Source organism: Xenopus tropicalis, chromosome 5 (genome assembly GCF_000004195.4).
Source record: "Xenopus tropicalis strain Nigerian chromosome 5, UCB_Xtro_10.0, whole genome shotgun sequence".
NCBI classification, from domain to species: Eukaryota; Metazoa; Chordata; class Amphibia; order Anura; family Pipidae; genus Xenopus; species Xenopus tropicalis.
The window spans coordinates 37,822,406-37,846,496 of NC_030681.2; the positions used below are offsets into that span (position 1 = coordinate 37,822,406).

The 24,091-nt window shown below is 38.1% G+C and overlaps 1 protein-coding gene across 3 annotated transcripts in view; it reads right to left on the reverse strand.

Annotated features, from left to right (window-relative positions):
- Positions 1–846: 846 nt before the first annotated feature.
- The window catches only part of snx5 (sorting nexin 5), a 33,250-nt gene continuing 10,005 nt past the window's right edge, over positions 847–24,091 (reverse strand). The window contains exons 2-14 of one of the 3 annotated variants that reach the window (XM_031901697.1): positions 18,856–18,989; positions 18,460–18,564; positions 17,437–17,547; positions 16,619–16,740; positions 13,756–13,879; positions 11,737–11,832; positions 10,505–10,610; positions 9,731–9,806; positions 6,465–6,504; positions 6,174–6,260; positions 5,318–5,477; positions 2,411–2,496; positions 847–1,361 (exon numbers count right to left, since the gene is read on the reverse strand). In XM_031901697.1, coding sequence (XP_031757557.1) covers positions 1,311–1,361; positions 2,411–2,496; positions 5,318–5,477; positions 6,174–6,260; positions 6,465–6,504; positions 9,731–9,806; positions 10,505–10,610; positions 11,737–11,832; positions 13,756–13,879; positions 16,619–16,740; positions 17,437–17,547; positions 18,460–18,564; positions 18,856–18,888 — 1,197 coding nt within the window. In that variant the 5' untranslated portion in view covers positions 18,889–18,989 and the 3' untranslated portion in view covers positions 847–1,310. 3 annotated transcript variants of the gene reach the window in all.

The following is a 24,091-nucleotide window of genomic DNA, read 5'->3' on the forward strand; positions in this document are numbered from 1 at the left end:
AATTTTTATACTGAACTTAATGCACCCGCCTTAAATTTCACCTCTATAGTAGCAATAATCCAGGCCTTCAAAGTTGTCACAGGAGCTCCACATTTTGGATTTCTTTTTAGAAGTGTCAGTGACACTGCACATGCTCAGTGTGCTCTGGGCAGATGTTGAGAAGCCGAGGGGTTGTCACAAATTATCAAGCAGAAAATATGGTTTGTCTGTCATATAAACTGATGCTACAGTGCTAATTGCGCTGGTTTCTGAGCTGCCATGAAATCATATTCTGAATATATTACTAAGCCTTATATTGTGACATTTATATATATTATATATATATATATATATATATATATATATATATATATATACTGCATGTTGTGCATCGGCCACTAAGCTCAGGTAAGTGACAGCAGCACAGAACATGGGCAGTGAATCAGCAGAAAAAAAGATGGGGAAATACTGGGGCATCTCTGGGGACACAGATCTTCCTGCTAAAGGGCTGTGGTTGCCTTGGGCTGGTACAGAACCCAAAACATAATGTACAACATTTCTGCCCTAATTCTTTAGTTAAGCTACCTAAGATGACTGTGGTGACCAAAACATGTTACATGCCTTATTATTCCCCCAGGAATATTTCTCATGCTTGTGTTGCTCCCCAACTTTTACATTTGAATGTTGCTCACGGGTACAAAAGGTTGGGAAGTCCTGCATTATAACACTGATCTAAAGGTTCAGCCAGAAGTGCACCATTCCAGTCCCACTCACTGCCAGGCCATATAACCAGAGAGCTCTTGGCACTTCTATATTACAACTCTTTTTGATTGGACAGCTTGTGCACTTAAATAATACAGACCATTATACTTTAACATAGAAGCCAATTTATTTAGATGAAAAAAGCTTTCACTGAAAAACTGCTTATATATTGTACATCTCTGTGTAGGAAGACATTAAATGTAGCCCTTAGAGTTAAAATACCTGCCCACAGACATACTGAACAAAATTTTCTATAGTATAGGACTTGATTATCAGCCTCATTCCAGTTTTTGCACAATTATAACTCCCCAACATTCTGCCACTGGATCAGGATGCTGGGAGTAATATTGAGTAATGGCCTGCCTTCATTTTTAACATTTACATTTTATTTTAAGAGACTTAATATATTAAAAATATTTTAAACAAAGAAGCATGTTTCATTATTTGCTCCAGCAGAAAGAAATGACAGATGAGATGTAAAGATGCCACTTGGTTGGTCTGGAGGATGGGCATCTGCAGTGCAATTGGTGCTTATGGATCACGTACTTTCGAAGAGCTCAGGCAGAACTTTAACTGTTCCTAAACAGGTCAATGCAGCTTTGTAACAGGGAGACGTTGTTCTAGGCACAACAGAGAGGGAAAGGGCATATTATGAATAAAAATATAGTATAATTATGTAGCAGAACATCTCTGGCTGAGAAACATGCAAATCCATGAGCTAAAAACCGAAAACGGGTTATGTGAAGTAGATATCCTTGCACAAAGTGCTAATGGGGGACATATGGCCTCCACGGTAAGCAAAAATGCAGATACCAGTTGCTTACATTGTAATGTGTCATTTATTCTTATCATTTAAAAAACATCTGTCGTATTCCTCTACTGCAAGTCTCAGAGTATAAGTGTACACATGCACAAAGCAGGCGCACATACAAGTTGTATCTAAAAGTCCCTTAGCTTCTAGAAAACAAGGGACAGGCAGAGATGGCAATTTGAGGCAGTATATAAAAGGAAACATACATCATAACAAGGATAAACACTTAGTGCAAATTTATACCAAATTAGCTGTGAGGCTGAAATACATATATCCTTCCATCCTTATTAAAATATTTGGTGAAACCAGGGATGGTCTGCCATTTGTGCCCGGCCCGAATGCTTAGGCTGGCAGTGTCATTTAACCCCTCCCTCTCCTTGTTCCATGCTAAAGTGCTGGTTTCTGGAAGTTAAAGTCCCCCTGCTTTGCGCACTGGCCACACCATGGAAAGTGGAGGTACTTCGAGGCCCAGAGCCCCCACAATTGTTAGATTTTACAGAACAACCTTAGTTGTAATCATTGTTTAAATCCCAATAAAGAATCCTCTTTAGCACAGAATTTAGGAACTCATGTAAGGAAACACAAAAAACCCTGCCATTTACTGGCAGCTAAACCCCAAAGTTCCTTTGCCCCCCCCAGAGAAAGCATAAAAATCACTGCATTTACAAATACTGCACACATATGATTATTATTTACACCTGTATAAAGACATACATTTCATTACACATCTTTCTATACCTGTAAGACCCAGCATGCAATCTCTCTGAATTTATTCAATCCTTTCTCACCTAAATGTGTAAGTAACAAGCCAAGAATGATGCTAGAGATGGAGCCATACATAGTTTGTATTGTACTGACCTTTGCATGTTTGATCTCTAGTTCTGTCATTTCGACAAGGTTTTTGCGAAAAGCAGCTACTCTTCTCCGGTTGAAGCCAACCAACTCTGCAAACAAACAGAGATAATGAACCTTCCATGCGGGGAACCTTATACATACAATTAGCTCAGTATATACAATTCATATTAACAGGGAAATCATATGAAGCATTTGAAGTTACAAGAAAATATTTGTGAACAATTTGGTATATCTTGGATTTTTGCACTGGTTTTAACTGAACAAAAAAAAAATCCTTATAAACATTCATATTTAATACAAAGACAGAATTCAGTGTTGTTTCAACACTAAGAAAGAGCCTGAGCCGGAGTTGCTTCTGCTCTAGATAAATGAGTATTAATGTCACTGGTGTAACATCAGCCTAAGCACAGAGTCCTCACACGTTTTGGGTTTAATATTGTCTCTAATTTCTTGCAGCCTGTATGTTATTTTATTTGGACAGCAAAAGCGATGGCTATGGATATGGACTTCTTAACTTAGCTGGTGAGCTGAGGCCTAATCATCCCATTTACTGAGCAGAGAACACCAATAGTCTCAGGCACATGCAACATCTTTTAGGCTCAAAACTACCCCATAAGCACAATGACATACAGATACAATTAGAGTGAACAGTAGAAGGCAAGAGCAGTATGGCCATTGCCATTAACCTTAAAGGAAAAACTATACCCCCAGAATGAATACTTAAAGAAGAAGGAAAGTCATTTTGGCATTTTACTGCCAATAGATTAGCCACATTAGTACCACCTAAAACATTATATTTATTCTGCAGGAACAATTATAGCTGAGATCACACATTCATTCCTAAGGGTGGGGGGAGGGAGTCCTTAGCATTCTGGTGGGGCAGGGGGAGCAGGAGATGGGAGAGAGGAGAGAACTGTGCAGACTCTGGCCCCGGGAATTAAGGCTGTTTCTGAGAGAGGAAGTCAGACATCAGAACATCATGTTTACAAATAAAGAGACAAGAAATCCTGTTTCTTTTGATAAAGGATAAAGGATGCAGTATTATTGTGAGTGCTTATGGCTGTATTTACATAGACCTTTCTGATAAAGCTTACTTAGTTTTTACCTTTCCTTCTCCTTTAACCAATATTTAACAGTTTATATTACAGTATGGTAAGTGATCTATTAAAGAATATTGCCAAGCTGGAATAATTTATATATAATCAGTAAATATTGCCCTTTTCCTTCCTTTTCCTTGAGCAACCATTTAGTGATGGCCTGGATGCTCCCTCAGATCACATGACCAGAAATAATGCAGCTCTAAATGCAACAGGAAGTAGTGTGGGAGCAAAAGGCAGAATTCTGTCCATTAATTGGCTGATGGCATGGCATGTATGTGTGCTTTGGCTTGTTTGTGTGCACTGTGAATCCTATGATCCCAGGAGTTGGCCCTTAATTCTTAAAATGGCAATTTTCTTTTTAGAAGTACCAAATAGCACATACTACTAAAAAAAGTATATTTTTATAAAAATGGTTTATTAAGATGAAGCAGGTTTTTACCTATGAGCTGCTTTATGCAATATATTTGTATAGAGACCTACATTGTTTGAGGGTATAGTTTTCCTTTAAAGCAGACTGCCTATACTAGAAGAGCTCTCTTCTGAGAAGAAGGAATACCTGAGTACCTATTTTAATTTTAATTGGCTTCCCTGAACGGCCAAATGGAAGTGTGCTAGTGAATCTGAAGTGACAGGCTGGAGAAGAAGGGAGAAGACCATGAAATGAAAGAGGCTTGGACCAAAAAAAAAGAAAAAAAAATGCAGATAACTGGCATTTCTGTGCTGCATAAGAGTAGTCAAAAACATTTCAAGGGGGAGAACATAAAAAATGATCTCTGAGAATGGCAGCAGCGGGCAGAAAAGCAATTTTACAACTATGGCTCTCACATACACCACCCCCATCTCACAAGTACAACAAAAAGTCTACTACATATTCCACCTAGACTGTGCAGAAACTTTGACCAACAAAGAAAAACATACACAAAAATTCTTTGATACATGGCTAACATATATAACCTCTTTACCTCCAACCACAAAACATCTAACCATACTAGTCTTCCACACACTACTTGGTATAGCACTGAATCACTTCGAGACAACCCACTAGTCCATGAAGCGGAACAGACAATGTTGCATTAGACATCACCTTCACTATACAGAACCCCCAGGAGCCACCATGTTGACAGACTATTGACCAATTTGAGCCAAGAAGAATTGCTACAACCTCCAAACCCTTAGTAGGAAACACTGAACATTTAAATATATATGTCGATGAAAACAAATCATCTGGATATACCCTGTTAGTTTAAAGGTCACAACTTTGTTAAAACCATTTACTCTTTATTGCATAATGTGTTTGGAAATATGGAAATATTGACATTACTCAATCTTATTACTTTTGCTATTATTTCCAATAAAGAGATTCATTAAAAAAAACCAATTATCTTCGTTTTGCATAATATCCAAAGAAAACAATTAGACAAGACTCCACTTAAATAGTTAAGGCATGGAATCCCATTAACCCATTATCCAAAAAGTTCCAAATTACAGAAAGCCGTCTCTCAGACTCCATTTTTTTTTTTTTTTTAAAAGGTTTTTATTTTGCTTTTGTTAACACAGAGAACAAACATACATACACAGACTCCATTTTAAAGAAAAAATTAAATAATAAAACAGTATCTTTTACTTGATCCCAACTTAGATACAATGAATCCTTATTGAAGGCAAAACAATTCTATTGGGTTTAGTTATTGCTCAAATTATTTTTTTATCCAGAAAACCCCAGGTCCCAAACATTCTGGATAATAGGTCCTACACCTGTATACATGTATATCTATGTTCCTGTAACAAATTAAGCTCCATTTAACACTACCTTGTTTTGCAGACTCCGAGAGCTTTTCAAACTTCTGGCAACACTCGTGCTGATGCTGCTCTGCTGGTTTCACATCTTTGCTTTTCAGCCTAGCTTTGTCAAGGGCTTTATTGGAATTCTGAAAATCGCCCAGGCTTTTTGTACGTCTGTGTAAGAGGTCCTCAAAAAGGAAACAGCATTGCAATATTAGAAATAATATATTTTTAAGGGGTGTTTAAAACTATAAAATTAATATTTACATTTGTGGCTTGAGTTACTCTAATAATTTAAAAATCACATAAAAATAAAGTATTTGTATGCAGCAGTAAATATATAGTGTGGAAAGCGCTACCACTCAAAACAAATGAAGCAAAGGAAATTAGAGGGTGTGCAGGATGAAAATACAAATGGATTAGGAGAAGAGAGATCCAGTAATTGCACCACTATCTGAATAATCAGATTCTTAACAGTTGCTAGATAAAACCTAACTTTTAGGGGCAGATTTAACTAAATATGAGTTTAGAGGTTAATCTATAAGAACTCACATTCTATTCATTCCTACAGGATTTTTAGAAGTGCATTTATCAAATTGTGAATTTTAACTTTCACCCACTGATAAATACAATTCTAGAAATCCCACAGGAATGAATAGAACATGGGAAAGTATTTATGTATTACACTCTAAACTCACATTGATAAATCCGCCCCCAAATGTTCAATTTAAAATGTCTGTATTTCAAAAGTCAGGGGAGGTTAGATATAAAAGGCAAGTCAGGGCTGGTATCTTTTAGATATAAAAGGTCTTAAGTCCAAGCGGTCCTGGTCCAATAATAAAATATATTTCATGCAATTTTTTAATTATTGTATTTTACTTTACCTTTGCTGCTTCAATGTTAAGCATGTAGTATCTTAAAAGCTCTGAAAGTTTTAGGTCCTGATCTGATGCAACTCTGGCTTCTACTTTCTAAAAAGCAATGAAGAAGAGTAGAGAATCAGTATTACATTACACTGCATTACAATGTGTTCTATTGGCTTTGGAATGGTAGTAAGAACGTTTGGTGGCCCACAGGTGCAAAAATAAGTTCCTCTCTCTTGTGAAGGTGCATTTCAGGAAAAGGGATTTAGAATTGGAGATAGCGTACAAACTCGTTGGACAAATATAGCTCACCCGAAGCTTTTCAAACAACTCGGCCAACTTTAGCAAGTACCTGAAAAATAAAATCAAAAATATTACTTAGAAAGTTTTTCAAATAAATATACAGTAAATACACAACCAGAAACACTGAATAAATGCATGCAACTCTAGATCGAAAACACTGCCAGAAGGTACGATTCAAATGAATCCCAAGTCAGTAACAATCTGTTCTATTTCACAGGGTTCATACATTAACCCTCAACACCTGAAGGTGTGCCAGAAACCAAAGCAGTAACCAATTTTATAAGCAATCTTCTTTTATTTGAACATCACAATCTGATACGATCTATTTATTTTGGTTAAACAAATACCGGTATGTGTCTTGAGAAGTTTGTCATAAAAAAATCATTCAGAACAATTGCTCTGCATGTAATGGAGGAACAGATACCAAGACCTTAACCACTGCCTGATTTCTCTCAACTGCAGATATACCAGATACAGGAAAGATGCAGTAGACAATCAACAGTAAGTTCAAGTAAAATTATGGAGGAGTGCACCTATTTTCTGATATATTAGACTTTTTAAACCCGCAAAATGATTTTGAAGGACATTTTCTGGCGATTTCGCAGATATCAGGCCTTGCATTCCGTCTTGCATCTGTTCTGAATTACATTTACAGCACAGTAAGATTCAATATAAGGCATTTTGGACCCATAAATCTAATGTTATGCAAAAGAGTGCCATATCTCGTGGAAAAGTGTCCTGCCAATGAGGCCTATTCAACAGGCAATTGATGGCAGCATTTCATTCTGACATAAATCTGCCCTGGGAATTTCCTTTAGGTGTGCACAGCCATAAGGAACTGCTACGTATGTACCAAATTTTATATAGAAATAATAAGTCAGGGCTATGTATGTTATGGAGAAATAACAGTAGTAATGATACTGAGAACAGCTGCTCATAAGGTCTTGATCTTCTGTTCAAATCATTCTGGTGATTCTGCAAAATTTACAAATTGTCTGCCACTATCTGGAAGGAAGGGTTTTAACCTTTATTTGTTGAACACAAGGCTGTACACACCCAAAACTGTGAAAAGGGAAAGGACACTCCGACTGTACTCTAATAAAATGAAGCTGTCTATGGCTATAAACACTAATGTTACACAAGTGTCTCTAAGACTGAGGAAGTTTCATGCTGGAAAATTGTTCTGCCCGTTTGCGTCTCATTTCATATTAATATACTTGCGCTAATGCCAAAATATACACTCATATTGATTTTAGCATGATGGAGTCTCTGTAGATAGTTTTAATTTAGTCTGAACAAACCACAGCGCATACCAAGTTTCAGACTTTTAACATGAAATATTTAAACAGTCTGACCAAATGATTTTTCATATTTCAGTTTCATATTTTTATTGTTAGGATTAAAAACTTTATTCACCAAACATCTGGTGTATGTACTTGGGCACTGATCTTCCACCACTACAATTAATGACATGCCATGTGTGCCAGATGTATCAGCCATAACAGTAACAATTTGTACTTTAGTAAACCATGTACAACTCTGGCCACATTTAGTACAAGGCAAATGGACTATGGATTGTACCTTTGGAACCACTTTCAGCAGCAAACAACGTGCCACAGCCCTTAAGGTGGCCATACACGGGCTGATTGCAGCTGCTAATATCGGGCCCGTAGACAGATTAGGCAGCTTAACGGTCCGTGTAGGGGCACAAACGACGGGTCTGCCCGACCGATATCTGGCCTGAAATCGACCAGATATCGTTCGGGCAGGTTAAAAAATTTAGTCAGATCGGGGACTGCATCGGTCTGTCCAGGTGTGGTTGATGCTGCACTCTATATACTGTGGAAAGACTTTTTGCTTTGAAAGATCAATAATGATAGTGCGCACTAGTTTTTATATTTCCAAAATTAACTTTTATTGCACTGGGCATGCATTTAAGAAATTACTGGTTCTACATTGCCTCTTAAATGCATGATCAATTGCAAATTCCTAGAATAACTGCTTTTAATAAAAAGCTACAGACTTGTCCTCCCCTCTTGCTCCATTCAGCAGTGCCAGTCAAGGCCCAGTTTAAACACATCTTCTCACTAACTGCTCCACCACTGACCCTACTAAAGATGAACCCTCTCACAGACATACTCTGCATATGCTGCACAAATGTCTGTGTGAGTGTAAACTGTCTTTGTGGGTTTCCTCCAGGTATCTACACTACAAAACAAACGAAAAACGTTAGGGCTCTTACACAGGGGTATTTGCAAATGCATTCCAATGTTGTTGCTTTTTAGGTGTTTTTACCACACGGGAATGTTTAAGTTACCAGAGCCCGTTGTTTTCTATTGTTCTTGTACCCAAGGCATCATGCTGAACTGCTGATCGCAGATGAGATGCAACATTCGACATGAAAACCCTCATGTGTAGAAGCCCTGCATTGGCTCCTGTTGAAAAACTGCCCCTAGTATGTATGAATTAATAGGGAACTGATCCTGCACGCTCCAATAGGACAGGAAACGATATATAAGGGCTCTGCACAATGCCCCACACAAGGAGCAATATATAAAAAAAAATATATAAAATTTAAAAAATTGACCAAATCAGGCATTTTTTTTGCATTTTGCCCACTGTGTAGACGGCACATACAGAGACTGTTTGACTGTGCTGCACCAGTTTTTTTTTTATTACATGCTCTGTGCAGACAGCAACCCTGGGGGGCACACATGCTGCTAAATGAGCACTAAGGGGCATGCTTTATTCAGGAGTACGATTCAGGAGTTGACTGGTTATCCTACTTTGTGCTCTTCAGTTGGCTGCCTGATATCTGATTTCTCACTGCCCCCAGCCTTACCTAGGACTCCAGAGTTTGGCATGATTTCAATGTCTGGCATATTTAGAGATATATATATATATATATTTACCTATACAATGTTTTGGAATGACTCAAAATAAAAAAAAAAACCAAAAGCAAAAACTCCCCACATATTCAACATGTTTCCTGTATACAGCATTAAGGGCAACACTGCCTTCTAGTGAATGTTTCTAGTACTTTAAATGCATCAACAGATGTATGTATTTTATCATGTTAGGGATAATATTTGTCCCATTACAGCATTAGATAAACATTTCTATACCCTAAATCCCACACCCTGTGTGTCATGTGTTCTGTACAAGAATTTGCAGAAATTAGCAAAATGGATCATTTCCACACAACAAACGGGAAGTATTCCAAATAACTTCCTACTCAAACATTCCTTTCCCTAAGGCTGCAAACTATGGCTTACTTTCTAACTTGAGTGTTCTCCTCTTCAGCTACACATGTTAGGGCAGCCGAAATATGAATATAATCATCTGCGACATCTGCAAACAAAAAGAGAAAGATTTCAGGTCCAGTGCAAGCATAATGATTTGTCCATCTTTAATCCTAAAGATATAATAAAACAGCTCATATGTAAAACCCTACATAGCAAATAATTCACTCTACCAATTAAAATTGTATTCCTGAACCAACAAATATATTTTGTTTTAGTTGTAATATTGGTGTGTAGGCGCCATCTCAGTGCATTGTGCCTGATTCAGAGCTTTCAGAAGGAACCAGTGCTACACATTAGAACTGCTTTCAGATAAACTATTGTTTCAAGCTGAACCTGTATTTCTTACTACTGAGTGCTATTCTGATACCTACTGGGAGCTGCTATCTTGCTCCCTTCCCATTGTTCAGCTGATCGGCTACTGGGGGGGATGGATACATCACTCCAACTTGCAGCTCAGCAGTAAAGTGTGACTGAAGCATATTAGAGGACAGGCCACATGGCTGTGGCACCCTGGGAAATAAGGAATATGGCTAGCCCCATTTGAAATTTCAAAATTAAATGTAAAAAACACTGTTTGTGTTTTTTAAAACAGATTTCAATGATGGATTCTGCTGGAGAAGCTCTTTAAACTGATGCATTTTGAAAAAAACATGTTTTCCCATGAAAGTATTCATTCTGGGGATATAATTTTCCTTTAAAACAAAGAGAAATGACAAAGTATAATTGTGTTCCATGCGCACATACTTTTGTGAGTTCTTGTCATTCTGTCAGCTTTTGCACACGAGTCCTTGATCCTGTTGTAGTAGTTTACCAGGAAGGTTTTTTCTTGATCAAAGAACTCGTCAACTTCCTACAGGGGGCAACAGAGAAATCAAAAAGCAAGTTTCTTTGTAGAAGAAAAACAACCTTAAAACTAATCGATTTTTAAAATTGATTGTCTAATTACATAAAATGTGCATTTGAAGCTTTTAATAAAAGGCTCTCTGAAGCAAGCTGTTGTCAGATAATGACAGGGGTATCACTGTACGATGGTTATTAACAGGCTGGGGCTCAAGGAATCTTGGTGGCCCCAGGAGTCAGTATTTTTTTTAATGCAGTATTAAAGAGCCACACACCGGGGGGTACAGGAATACAGGTAGATTAAGATGCTGGTAACAAATTTGGTGTTTTAAGTTTGATGGCGCCAAAGATTGGAAAAAACACAAATTTTACACCAGGGCACATTATCAAAGCCACTGAATAGTACCAGTAGTTTTTGTGAAATAATCAAACTAGGGATGCACCGAACCCCGAACTGAATCAACATATGGTAATCAGGATCGGAAGGGGTGATAAAAAAAAAAAAAAAAATTTCACCTGACCATTTTACCCTTTCCAAATGTTAATTAGCACATGCTAATTTATGCTAAATAGGATTTGGATTCGGCCAAGACTGTGGATTCGTCTCCAATGTTAATAAATACACCCCATAATGTAGAGTAGTCTCCAGGATGCTACATTTAAAGGAGAAGGAAAGGCAAAGTCACTTGGGGGTGCCAAAATGTTAGGCACCCCCAAGTGACTTTAATCGCTTACCTTTTACCCCGGGCTGGTTCCCCTGTACAGAGAGAACAGCACCAGCCTTTGAACTTTGAACAGAGAAGTCGGCTTTTCACTCTACTGCGCATGCGTTTGTCCGGGACAACTGGCTGCAGCGAGAGTAGGAAGGAGGAAGCGCATCGCTACAGGTACCCCGGGCTGGTGCTGTTTTCTCCTAACAGGGGCACCAGCCCGGGGTACAAGGTAAGCGATTTAAGTCACTTGGGGGTGCCTAACATTTTGGCACCCCCAAGTGACGTAGCCTTTCCTTCTCCTTTAAGTCCAGCAATGCTAAAACGTTAAAACTTCAGCATTTAAGTCATATCAGACATTTTAAGCCCTCCCCATCTTAGAGGAGGACACATAAATAACCATTGTGTTCAAGGGACAGCACTTACCTTTACTCCAGAAAACAAAACCTCATCTGCACTTTTTACCATGCTCTTAAAGAAGACTCCAAACATTTCTTTTGTATTCTTCCTCCTTACACTTAACTATGAGAACAAAAGAACAAAAGAAGATGAGGGAACAGATATGGGAACCCATGCCCCGACTGGGTTTTAAAACAGGCACTGGCATTTCAAGAACGCAGAGGCCCAAACAGCCCCCCACCAGCCCAATAAATAGTGACTGTCTATGGAATCTTACAGCAGCCCCTCTGGCATTTGCCAAAATCCACAGATTGCCAGTCCAGTCCTGCTGGATCCCTACTGATGTTCTGGTCATATTCAGTTAAGCACTATATTCCATACATCTTGTATCCTTAGAAATCTACAAGAATAAGCTTGTTAAGCCATACACTGACAGATTTAAGCTGCTGAATTGGCCCCTTCAGACAGCCTGACCATCTGTGTATAGGGCCCTCCTCTGAAAATTGGGCAGATGTTGATGAAGCAGGTTTGATTTTTCAGTCGGATTGAGGGCCATGTCAGCTCACCTAAGCAGTCCTTGATCCGACGCCCTGTATCCACCACCCTGTATTCCCAATCATCGTGATCAGATTGTTTGACCTTTAGTAGGTACATTGGATATTTGATAAAAAGTTTACACACGCCTTGAAAATGGCAGGTTTTTGTTTCAATAAATTGAAACCAAGTTAAATCCTGTCAGAACGCATTCCACCTTAATTGCAAAACTGCCATCTATACAAAGAAGTTGAAAAAAGGAAAAGCAAAAATCATACAAAATCCTGGTTTCATTACTAATCACCCCTATTAATAATCCAGGATGTAGCTGCATTCAGAATCAACCAATCACATTCAGTCTCATCTAAAATAGTAGTTCATTTACCCCTGACAGTGGCTCTGACTGAGCTCAGAGAAAGTTTGGCTGTTTCTGTAGGATTTGGCTGTTTCTTGGTCTCACACTGAATCATGCATCATGCTTTAGGGCTGTGTTTCATCAGCTAGAACCCATGCTTTAGTCAAGGTGAATGGAATCATGAATAGCTCCAAGTATCAGACTATTTTGTCACAAAACCTTCAAGCATCTACTAGAAAGCTGAAGATGAAGAGGAACTTTACCTTTTAGTGTGACAACAACTTGATGGACTCTGGTCTTTTTTTTAACTATGTAAAAACTCAAAGCATACATCTAAATTAACAAAGCATTGGCTTCATAAAAGGAGGATCTATAATGAAACCAAAAGGTGCTTCAGCCAAGTATTAGTTTAGTGGGTGTGCCCAGTAATGCAACCAGGTTTTTGTAGGATTTATTTTTTCCTTTATTTTTTATTAAACTATTTTTGATTTGTTTTCAATCTTTTTGCATATATGGCAATTTTACAATAAAGGTTGATTATGTTCTGACAGAATTTATCTTGGTTTATTTTTTTATTTAAGAAAAAGCTGCCATTTTGCAGAGACATGTAGACTTTTTATATCCAGAGTACATAAAGGAAGATAAGTTAGTTTGGCGACCTCACCAAAAAACTGGATCTTGTAATGAAAGGCCAGCTTTAGGTCCTAGCTGATTCTAGGGAAAATCAAACTTGCCCAATCAACATCTGGCCGAGTAGAGGGTCCCAGAATTGGTTTGGAGGGGCAGAATTGCCAGCTTAAATCTGTCCACCTTGAGGTGGGCATATTGGGGAAATATCTGCTTTTTTTTTTTTTCAAAATCCCCGAATGAGCAGATATACGGCCTGCTTTAATTTATACAACTGCTAATATGCACAAGTAATTTATTTCAACTTTAGGGCAATGACACATCATACACTTTGTTGCCCATGTAGGTGACAAAATGCCAGAAAGTATCTTTGAATTGGTGTCAGTATGACTTGCTGGTAGTAAAGTACTTGAATCACATAAGGGTAGGAAAGTGCAGAAGTGCAAGCATAATATAGGATTTACTGAACTGTGAACTGAACTGTACTAACAAAAAACACTGCAAAAAAAAAAAAAAAAAGAAGCACTCACATCTTGGTCATATTCTAGGAATATGTGGAAGTTGGTGTCTTTGCATAAAATAGGGTGCGATGCTATCCTCTGCAGGAAAACTTCATGCACTGCCACAGTCTTCTTAAATACTGCCAAATACTCACTGCAAACACAACAAAGGAGGTCAGATTCTGGGATGTAGAGAAAGAAACACCATCCTGGGGTTCTCCTAAGCCCCAAACTGCCATTGACGGTTATGGCTAATCATGAATATATTTTACCTTAAAGGACAAGGAAAGGCTAAGTCACTTGGGGGTGCCAAAATGTTAGGCACAATGTTAGGGGTACCTGTAGCGAGCGCTTCCTCCTTCCATATTCGCGCTGCTGGCAAATTCCCAAGACAATCCCATGCGCAGTAGAGTGAAAAGCCAACTTATATATATACATATATATATATATATATATATATATAGTTTAAGTTCAGCTTTTTCACTCTACTGCGCATGCGCGTGAGCGAAGCAGGAAGGAAGAAGCACTCGCAGCTACCCCGGGCTAGTGCTATTCTCTCCGAACAGGGGCACCAGCTCGGGGTAAAAGGTAGGCTATTTAAGTCACTTGGGGGTGCCTAACATTTTGGCCTTTTCTTCTCCTTTAAATGGTACAGAATGAGAGTAGAAATTATTGTGAGTCTAAAGCACTTATTTACTAATACGTTGCATGTATTCATATGAACGGGAGCTGCTATAAGTACAGAATACTATGAAATTATGGCATTAGTTACACCACAGGTTGGGGAACAAGGCTGCAAACTAGGGGTTCTCTTGTTCAACACTTAGCAATAAATGTGAGGCCTTGGTAAAGAAACAAATATACACCGGATCCCCTTATTTGAAACATACTGAAAGCAGTTTAATGAAAGCTGAAGTCCAACAACAGCAGGCAGATATCTCTTTTAAAGTCACAGCTGTAAAACATAGCTAATAAATGTAGACATTTTTCTACTACAGATATGCTATGTGTATGCCCTAGCACAGATCTGCCTTGTTTACTTGTGAAATGCAAGGTCAATTTACAGAAAAAAGAAAAAAAAGTGTTGATATGAGAAGCTAAAGTAGGACTCTGCTTGGCAGCCCAGTAGTGTCCGGATGTAAACACCTGGCAGAACTACACATTCTAAAAATGCATGGGCAGGCATCCCCGGTCCCTGCAGAATGGATAGACACAGCTCCACACAAAACTGTAGAGAAAAGAATGGGTAACTAGAGATAAGCTGCCAAAAAATCAACTCTGCTTTGTGCCAATAACAACATCTGTTAAATAGTGTCTGCCAAATAAACCAATCAATGTGCAGTTTTAGTTCTCAGAAGCACACAAATACGCCCCCTATTCTAAAATATAATTCACAGAGATGTATGAAAATTGTTACTGAACCTTAGAGTACCAGTTCCCAAACTGAAGGGGGGCTGCCCTAATGTGGCTCAATGCAGCGGATAGAGGGACCCATATGAAGTTTAGTTATAGTAAGATTTGAGAGCTAATACATATATACTCTCTGCTATGCATGTATGGCATATGTATGTATGACAATAATAGTGTGACTGGAAAAATCATGTATACTCATTCTATACTCATATACTCAATTCTATTATAACTTATGTGGGATCTTAAAGGATAAGGAAAGGCTAATAAAGAGTTAATCTCCAGCTGCAGGCATTCCTTCAGTTCTCTTAATAGTGCCCTTAGGTCTCCCCATTATTCTCCCGTTTAGATAATCAGAAGCTTCATGGGAAAAAAATACGCTGAGCTCTGTAAAGAAAGTTCCCATAATGCCTTGCTCTTGCACCAAGACCAAGACCCCTGTACATTCTCAGTTTGTAAGACTAAAAGGAAGCTTCCTGCTGATTGGCTTAGATCCACATTCCTAAGGGGGGAGGGAGTTTTTAGCATTCTTGAAGGAGGGGAGAGAGCTGTGTGTCTCTGGCACAGGAAAACAAAGAGACAACAAATCCTGTTTCTTTTGACAGAGAACTCAGTGCAGCGTTTCTACGAGTGCTTACGGCTGTATTTACATAGACCTTTCTGATAAAGCTTACTTAATTTTTATGATTTCAACAATCTTGGCATCCTTGTAGCACATGGGATGTGTTATATAAGAATCTATGTTATGACACTCCTTTCCATTTAAAAGCAAATACACCTGGGCCTCAAGCACAACACAGAACCCTGAGCACCGGTGTTCTGATCAGCTGGACCAAGTTCTTCTGCAGTTAGCTGATCCCTCGGCTATATTCTCAGCCAAAGTAACGCAAAGTATAGTTTTTGCCTTTCTCCTTGTCTTCTGCCTCTTTGCAGCATGCAAATGGCGGTGATCCATTTGAATGCTGCAACAAGACTAGATTTTTATTGTTACTTTTTCTAATTTATCCTTTCAGGCCCTCTCATATATTACGGTCGCTTAATCAACCACTAACTTGTTGCTAGGGGCAAGTGGGCCTTAGTAACCAGAATGCTGCTGAAATTCCAAACTTGAGAGCTAATGGACAGAAAGCTAAATGATTTAAACTGCAAATTGTCCTAGAATATTACTGCCTACACTGTACTAAAGGGTAATTTAAAGGTGAAGTACCTATTTAACATAACACAACACTGCCCCTGAAAATGAACAATAAACCCTGTGAATTTGAACACACACTCTCCCATTCAAGCTTGCCTGCAGTGACATATAATGGGAGTTTCAGAATAGCTATTCAATGCTCCATATCCTATCTTAGTTTTGTTTTTGTCTAAAACGTTAACTTAAAGGTGAACTACCCCTTTAATCTTACAAATGCCAGAGTCAACAGATGTTGTCTATATAGCCTGTTTCTCAGGAAAAAAACACATTGGGAAAATTAGTCCTTACGCTTCCAACTCCTGTTTCATTTTGGAAAATTCATCCTTAGTCATGGAACCTTCGCCCTCTCCCAATTTCTGCATTTTTTCTCGGGGCCCATCAAAATCAGGTTTTGCTGGGGCTGGGGGAATCTGTTAAGAAATGAAGAAAACAAGCTAGTTAAAAAAAAATAAAGTGTTGCACTTTAGGGCCATAAAAACAAAAGATGGAAACAAGAAACATTTTTAAATACTTCTAGCCCATTTCTGAACAAACTGTGCCATTGTTTGCATGCCCCAGCAAAGGGAGAGGCAGATCACCCTGTGGTAAATTGGCACACAAATGAAAAATTGGGATGACTTATGACCCAATTTTGCTTGTATTCATCAGCAGACTTTGCACTGGTTCCTACTTCTGTGGAACGGTCCATTACAACAGCTAAAGTCTGACCATGTTAGAACAGGGAACAGTGATTTTTACACAGGAAAAATCTACACTCAGGTTAAAGAAAAATGTAAAGATGTAAAAATATAATGTAAAAATGTAAAGACTATTTCACTAATGGACTAAACACATTAAGATTATTACTGCAGTTAACAAGGCAGAATTGTGTAATTTGTACTATACAAAAAAAGCAGCTACAGACAGAAGGGAGACAGTAAGGAAAATGCACGGATACACTTGGTCAGCAGTGGGTAACAGGTCATTAATTATGAGCTCATTCCTTTATCTTAAAGCTGCTCTCTCAACAACAGTGCCCTGTGCAATGTGCCCTTCAGAAACAACCGCTTTCATTCCAATGTAATGCTCAGTGCACTTCAAGGCTGCTGCTCATTTGGAATACTTACAATCAATCCTGCATAGTCTTCAGTCTCAATGAGAGAGTCGTGTAGCCAGATAAAATCTTCATGTAGGCGTGTTACAGAAAAATCAGGGCTCTTAAAATTGGGCAGTTTGGTCTGGAGGAAAAATAAATACAGCTTTCCTTTAAATTTTTAATTACACACACACACAAACATAAATGTTGCTATTGCACAAGTTAAACACAAATTTGATGGGGGCATATAAGTGAGCAGAAAAGAAGAAAACCTTCTCTACAACTAATCCCAGAGCTCTACAGGGTAATTTTAGGGAGTACTGCCTGAAAATATCCCTCCATTATAAAACATTGTAATCAACAACTACATTTGTGAGCATTAATGTGTTTCTACTGACGTGCTTGAAGCGATTACAATACTTTACTAAAGAAGGGTATTATCGGGCATTCAAAAATATCATTCCTTGCCAATGCCCTAATTAATAAGGCTTGGGCTACATACTTTGGACAGCTGGGTAAAAAAGTAGGGAAGTTTTAAGGACGACAATAACGACAATAAGCAGTGTAGTTTGTTAGAAGTTAAATATTCACCAATACCCAATTAAATTTTAAAGAAAACATTACATATTCTCCCAGTGAATGGAAGCCAGATAGTGGAAAATATTTATACAATTTATATGTAGCAAACTTGCATGTTGTAACAAAATACATTTAACAGAAGCAGATAGGACTGTGTGCTTCTGCAAATATAGAGTGCTGTAATCTGTAACTGTAATCTGCAGAATTCTGGATTCTGTAAAAAAAAAATATATTAAGATGGGTGAGGTTAGGCAGGCATTGTATTGAATGTATTGTAATTTCAGCGGGTGCACTGTGCATGTCCAAGCAACTGCCATAAAAGCAAATAAAGGGGTGATTTAGTGCATTTTTGTCCATTTGCTGAACATGAAGTCACATGGATGGCATTGCAATCTGAATGGCAGTATGTGCCAGTGACTGCATGATTACAATGTATAATGTGTTTGTGCCTAATAAACACTTTCATATTATTTACCTTGGTATGCACAGTAAACTTGACTTTGTCTCTCTCACTGAGTGCATCTGGAATATCAATCTGCAGAGAAGGATCACTGTTTAGATCCACAGACACCGATCTAAGCTGGAATGAGAAACAAATATCTAAAGTCACAAGGTTATTGAGCTATTACTGCAACAGTTTTGCAGGTACTTTAACATATTTACATGCACGGCCATTATTACAAAAGCATTTAAAAGCAATTCCCTATCTTAGTCCTGCTTACAGTAACTGAAAAGCACAAGGAAACCGGTCTGTATGTGTATTTATGTATGAGTACATTACATACAGCCATGTGAAAACTGTAAGAATTAAAAAAGTATACCTCAAAATACAATTTTACATTACTGAAGACAGTGTAGAGACAACAAGTACCGGAAACTCCTCTTGTTGCTGGCGGAGAGGCATTTCGGAGCGGTTAACTCACTCCATGGACATTTGTCTTTCAAGAGATCATGTCATAAATGTTTCCCTAATTAAGGCGACAGCACAGAAGACACTTTTTTTTCCTGTTGGAAAGGCATTTCAGAACAGTTAGTCTCCTGTGGTAGCAGAGATCAATCATGGGCAACTAACTCGCTACGTGGGACATTAGCTTAAGATTTCTTGAAATCAGACAAGACATAATTCCATAACTGCACTTATCAATATTTGCTGAATATCAATTTTAAAGGCCCTGTCACATGGGGCACTTCATTGCCCATCAGGAAATCTCCTCTTCCTTGAATGTTGAAACATCCAAAAATACCTGCCCATCAATTTAGTTGGAATCACCACATGTAAAACATACTATCCTGGGTAATTGCCTGAAAATACAGAAGGAGGCATTTTTGAGTGATTACTTGGCATTACCATAAGTCATGTGTTTTGCAAGTGTTGATTCCAACTAAAGTGAAGGGACAGGTATAGTCAGGTGCCTTGTCGCCCGTGGGAGAGGAAATTTCTCACAGGGCGATGAAACCCCCGTGTATCAGCACAGAAGGTATTCTTCAGCTAGCTATAAAGCAGTCTAAATTGTCTCCTGTTACCTTTGATTCACTTGAATGGAAGCGAACACAAGCGGAAATATCAGGTGCCAATGGCTGGTAGTAGATGCCTGGAGCTGCAATTCAACCAAAGCAGAATTGTGCCAGGTATGGTACCCCTACATTACCCAGGTCACTTCCATTTAACTTAGACAAATTATCAGTCCTTTCTAGAAAACATTAAGTTTGTATTCAGGAACACATATAGCTTAGCAGGACTTCTCCAGAGACTTTCTAAATATACCTACCTCCCAACATCTGAATTCTCAAATAAGGGACAAAAGCCCAAGCCCTGTTTGGCCAAAACCACAGTTACTAGCCAAGCTTCTGATCCAACCAAACCCCATCCATGTTCCCAAGAAATCCAGAACTAGATTGGCCTCATGTGGTCAGAATGTAAAACTTTTTGGTGTTACTTGTCCTTTAAGTCACCTAAAAAATCTCTCAGTCATAATTTTAAATGTGCTTTGGCAGCAAATACTGACAAGTTTCCTATAGCTAGGGCAAAACAAATGTAAGATCATACACATGGGTGAAATCCTTTTAGTCTCATCCAAGGTTCACAGGATGTAATTTAGCACTACCGGCCTAAACAAAATAACAATGCAAAAGTGCTGAATCTGTGAGAAGTAGAGATAATAAGCTCCACAGCCTGGTATCCTACTAGAAAACATGCAGGAAACAGACTTCCACTCACTGATTTATTTACAAGCACGGTTTACCATGACTAAAAACACATGACAATATCATGCAATTTCTACTTACCAGGAATCTATGCATTTGTATTAATTTTATTTTTTATCATGTACATCATGTCAAGAGCCCTTGAGAAAGCTCCATGAAAGGGAGCGAAACGCGCGTCGGGCGGGCACAGTGGTTTCTGGGGGGAGGTGGCTGTTGATGCGGGGTAGTAATCGCGTAATGGGGTATAACTGATAAGGTGCATTATGGTCGTATAATTTTAGGTGCAGGGTGGTTTACTCCAGGGACGGGGAGGTGACAATATGCTCTATGGTGGGGTGAATTATACAGGCTATGGCGTTGTGACAGATATCCCTTTTTTATAGAGGGGAGCGCTGGGAACATTATGGAAGTGCTGTAGTAAAAGCACCCTGGAACTCCCACGTATCCCATACTTTATAGGATGATGGGACAATTGATATATGCTACAATACTTGTTTAGATATTATTACTTTGTTAAAGGGAGCGTTACAAATATTTCAGGAGTGTTGTAGTAAAAGCACTCCAAAACTCCCGTTTTTTCTAGCAAGCATTAATAGATTTTCTTTCTCTGTCTGCTGTGAAGGTAGTTACATTTGTAACTAATTCGGTGAGGGACTTTCCCTACTACTTTCCAGTTGCAATTTGAAGTGGAGAGAAATTGATACAACTCTGTTTGCTTTTGAAACTGGTAACATTGTTTTGAGGCTCATGTTAGCCTCAGTGAAATAGCAACTAACAATTGATGCTCCCTGGAGAACTGATAAGATCTCTGATATACCCCCTGCTATTTTTAATGGGATTTTCTTTTTTCTTTTCTATTTATTACTTATGTAAGTTTTATTATAAATTAATAAAGGTTAAATTTTATTTTCACGATCTACTAAAACTCTGTGTTAATTAAGTGAGTCCAATTAGGCAACTAAATAACGGTGCAGTTAATTGAAGTCTGTTGTGGAACACCCGTTAGGGAGTTTCTTAAGTTGTTTTTTTGTATAATTTTAAATGTGCTTTTGCAGCAAATACTGACAAGTTTCCTATAGCTAGGGCAAAACAAATGTAAGATCATACACATGGGTGAAATCCTTTTAGTCTCATCCAAGGTTCACAGGATGTAATTTAGCACTACCGGCCTAAACAAAATAACAATGCAAAAGTGCTGAATCTGTGAGAAGTAGAGATAATAAGCTCCACAGCCTGGTATCCTACTAGATAACATGCAGGAAACAGACTTCCACTCACTGATTTATTTACAAGCACGGTTTACCATGACTAAAACCACATGACAATATCATGCAATTTCTACTTACCAGGAATCTATGCATTTGTATTAATTTTATTTTTTATCATGTACATAGCTACAGAGGGTTGAAAAAAGACCAGAGAACTGAATCTGCCATTACCACATCACTAGGAAGGGCATTCCCCAGCCTCACTGCCCTCACCGTGAAAAACCACCTACGCTGCTTCAAATGGAAGCTCCATTCCTCTAATCTAAAGGGGGACCTCTGGTGTATTTATTGTTTTTATAGGAAAAAAGAACAACCCTTATCTGCCTGTAATGCCCTCTAATGTATTTGTAAAGAGTAATTGTGTCATTTAATCATGTCATGTAATCATAACATTTTACTTGGAGCTATGACATCTGGTATCTGCAGACATGTTTTTTGCTTGGCCTAATCAAAGTCCTGTCTGTATTTATAACTCTGGTCAAAAATCCTCACGTAGGAAGTTTCTTTTCTATTTTTAAATCATAATTTATGTAGCTAGATTTTCATTTGTGATTTTACTGGCTGTTTACCTAATAGACAAGAATATACTGTATCCACATGTTTATGAAACTGATGCAGCTAAGCACAAGCATGTGATCATCCCAAAGGAACAAAGGCACCTTGGGTGCTAAGCAAATGTGTACACAAGTAACATCAGTGATTAGGGCACTGTCACTTAATGCAGTAAGCGATTTATGCACACAGGTGAGTGTTGTGTAAATCCAATCTGAAGAACTGCCAACTACTAGCGATTCCCAGATCAGCCACACCACTGCTCCATTCTATTTTCCTACCATACTGCCTACATTGCTCTCATTCTTAGCGAACTTTTATGGGGACCCTTTGCCTCTCTCTTCTTTCTGGCTAAAATTGGGTGCAACACACAACCTGTGTAGCTTTCCATAATCAGGAACCCCTTTCAGTGGCCACAACATTCTTGCAGCTAGTTGAAATGCAATAGCATACCAAGAGAATGGGAAAGTGATTTAGTGTATACTAAAACACAACTCTCGGTTCTGCAAATAATAGAAAGGAATTGGCTATCCATTTAACCTATCTAGCAGTGTCTTCATTACTGCTTGGCTAAGCAAAATAATTCTCCAGTGATAACTGTATTAACGGAATAACCAATGTCCGACCATCTAAGGTGCTGCTTAACTTGATAACCATTCCAGCAGCTACACACTGGCAAGGAACATTTTTTTATGAGCTCCTCCTAAGCAGAGGCATAAAGTTATACAATGAATGAAATCTAAATCTGTATTGTACGTCTCATGCAATTAACTGTTGAATGGGGTGTACATTTCTCTTTGTGTTCTAGTGTTTAGTGTGCCCTGGGAATTGTTCCAATTTGTTTCTGTTATCCGACAATCACTAGAATGCACTGTATTACCCAGAAGCCTTAAAGGAGAAGTAAAGGTAAACACTAAGTAAGCTTTATCAAAAAGTTCTATGTAAATACAGCTATAAGCAATGTATCAATAAGAATGTGTGATCTGAGCTACCAAGGGATAGAGCTGCAGCAGGAAGATAAAGAGACCAAGCTAAAATGGCAGCTGCTATCTTAAACAAACGGAAGGAAGTTCTAGGGCTGTTTGCTTAGGTATGGTAAAGCTTTCTGTAGAATAAATATAGCGTTCTAGCTTGCACTATTGTGGCTGATCTATTGGCAGTAAAATGCCAAAATGTCTTTCCTTCTTTAAGCAGGCCATACACATTCAGATTTCAGTAGTTTTCTGACAAATGTTCAGATATTGATTATATGTTTCAATGCAGAGATCTAAAACTAACATTCAGATCACAATTGTAGAATAAAGTACTAAAGGATGTTCTGAACATAAAATAATTGCCAGACAATAATTTTACAAAAAAGACCACAGGAGGTCACCCAAGGATATTGTCAGATACACAATACATGCAAAGAATTTAGATTGTCAAACAGCACAGCACTATTCCGCTTTACATTCATTGTGTTTAAATTTGAAATCATTATAATCAGGTGGCTATGTACTCAAAATCTGTAAACTCTGTACCAAAATAAACAAAAGCCTTGGTGTGTGTGTGTGTGTGTGTGTGTGTAATATATATAAATATATATATATATATATATATATATATATATATATATATATATATATATATATATATCTCAAAAAGAGGAGAAGCAGGCACTCACGTCAAAAAAAGGTCACAGATGCCTGGGTGCAGTATATAAAATGGTGTAGTACAGAAAATAAATAGATGCCGCACTCACAGGTCTTAATAAATTTTTCTTTATTTTTCATTATGTCAAACTAACATTTTCGGAGTCAGCCGAAACGTTAGTTTGACATAATAAATTTTTCTTTATTTTTCATTAAGACCTGTGAGTGCGGCATCTATTTATTTTCTATATATATATATACATACACACACATTTATATTTTTTTTAAAAAATGTGTTGTTTTCTTTCACTGAACCAAAATTTGTATATCCTTGGAAAGAATTATCTGCATATGACCTGTGTGTGTGATTACTCCTTTCATCAAGCAGAATCCCCTCATCAGCAACTATGTGCAAGAGCGAGATAATGTTTCAGTTTGAGCACCCTGCCCC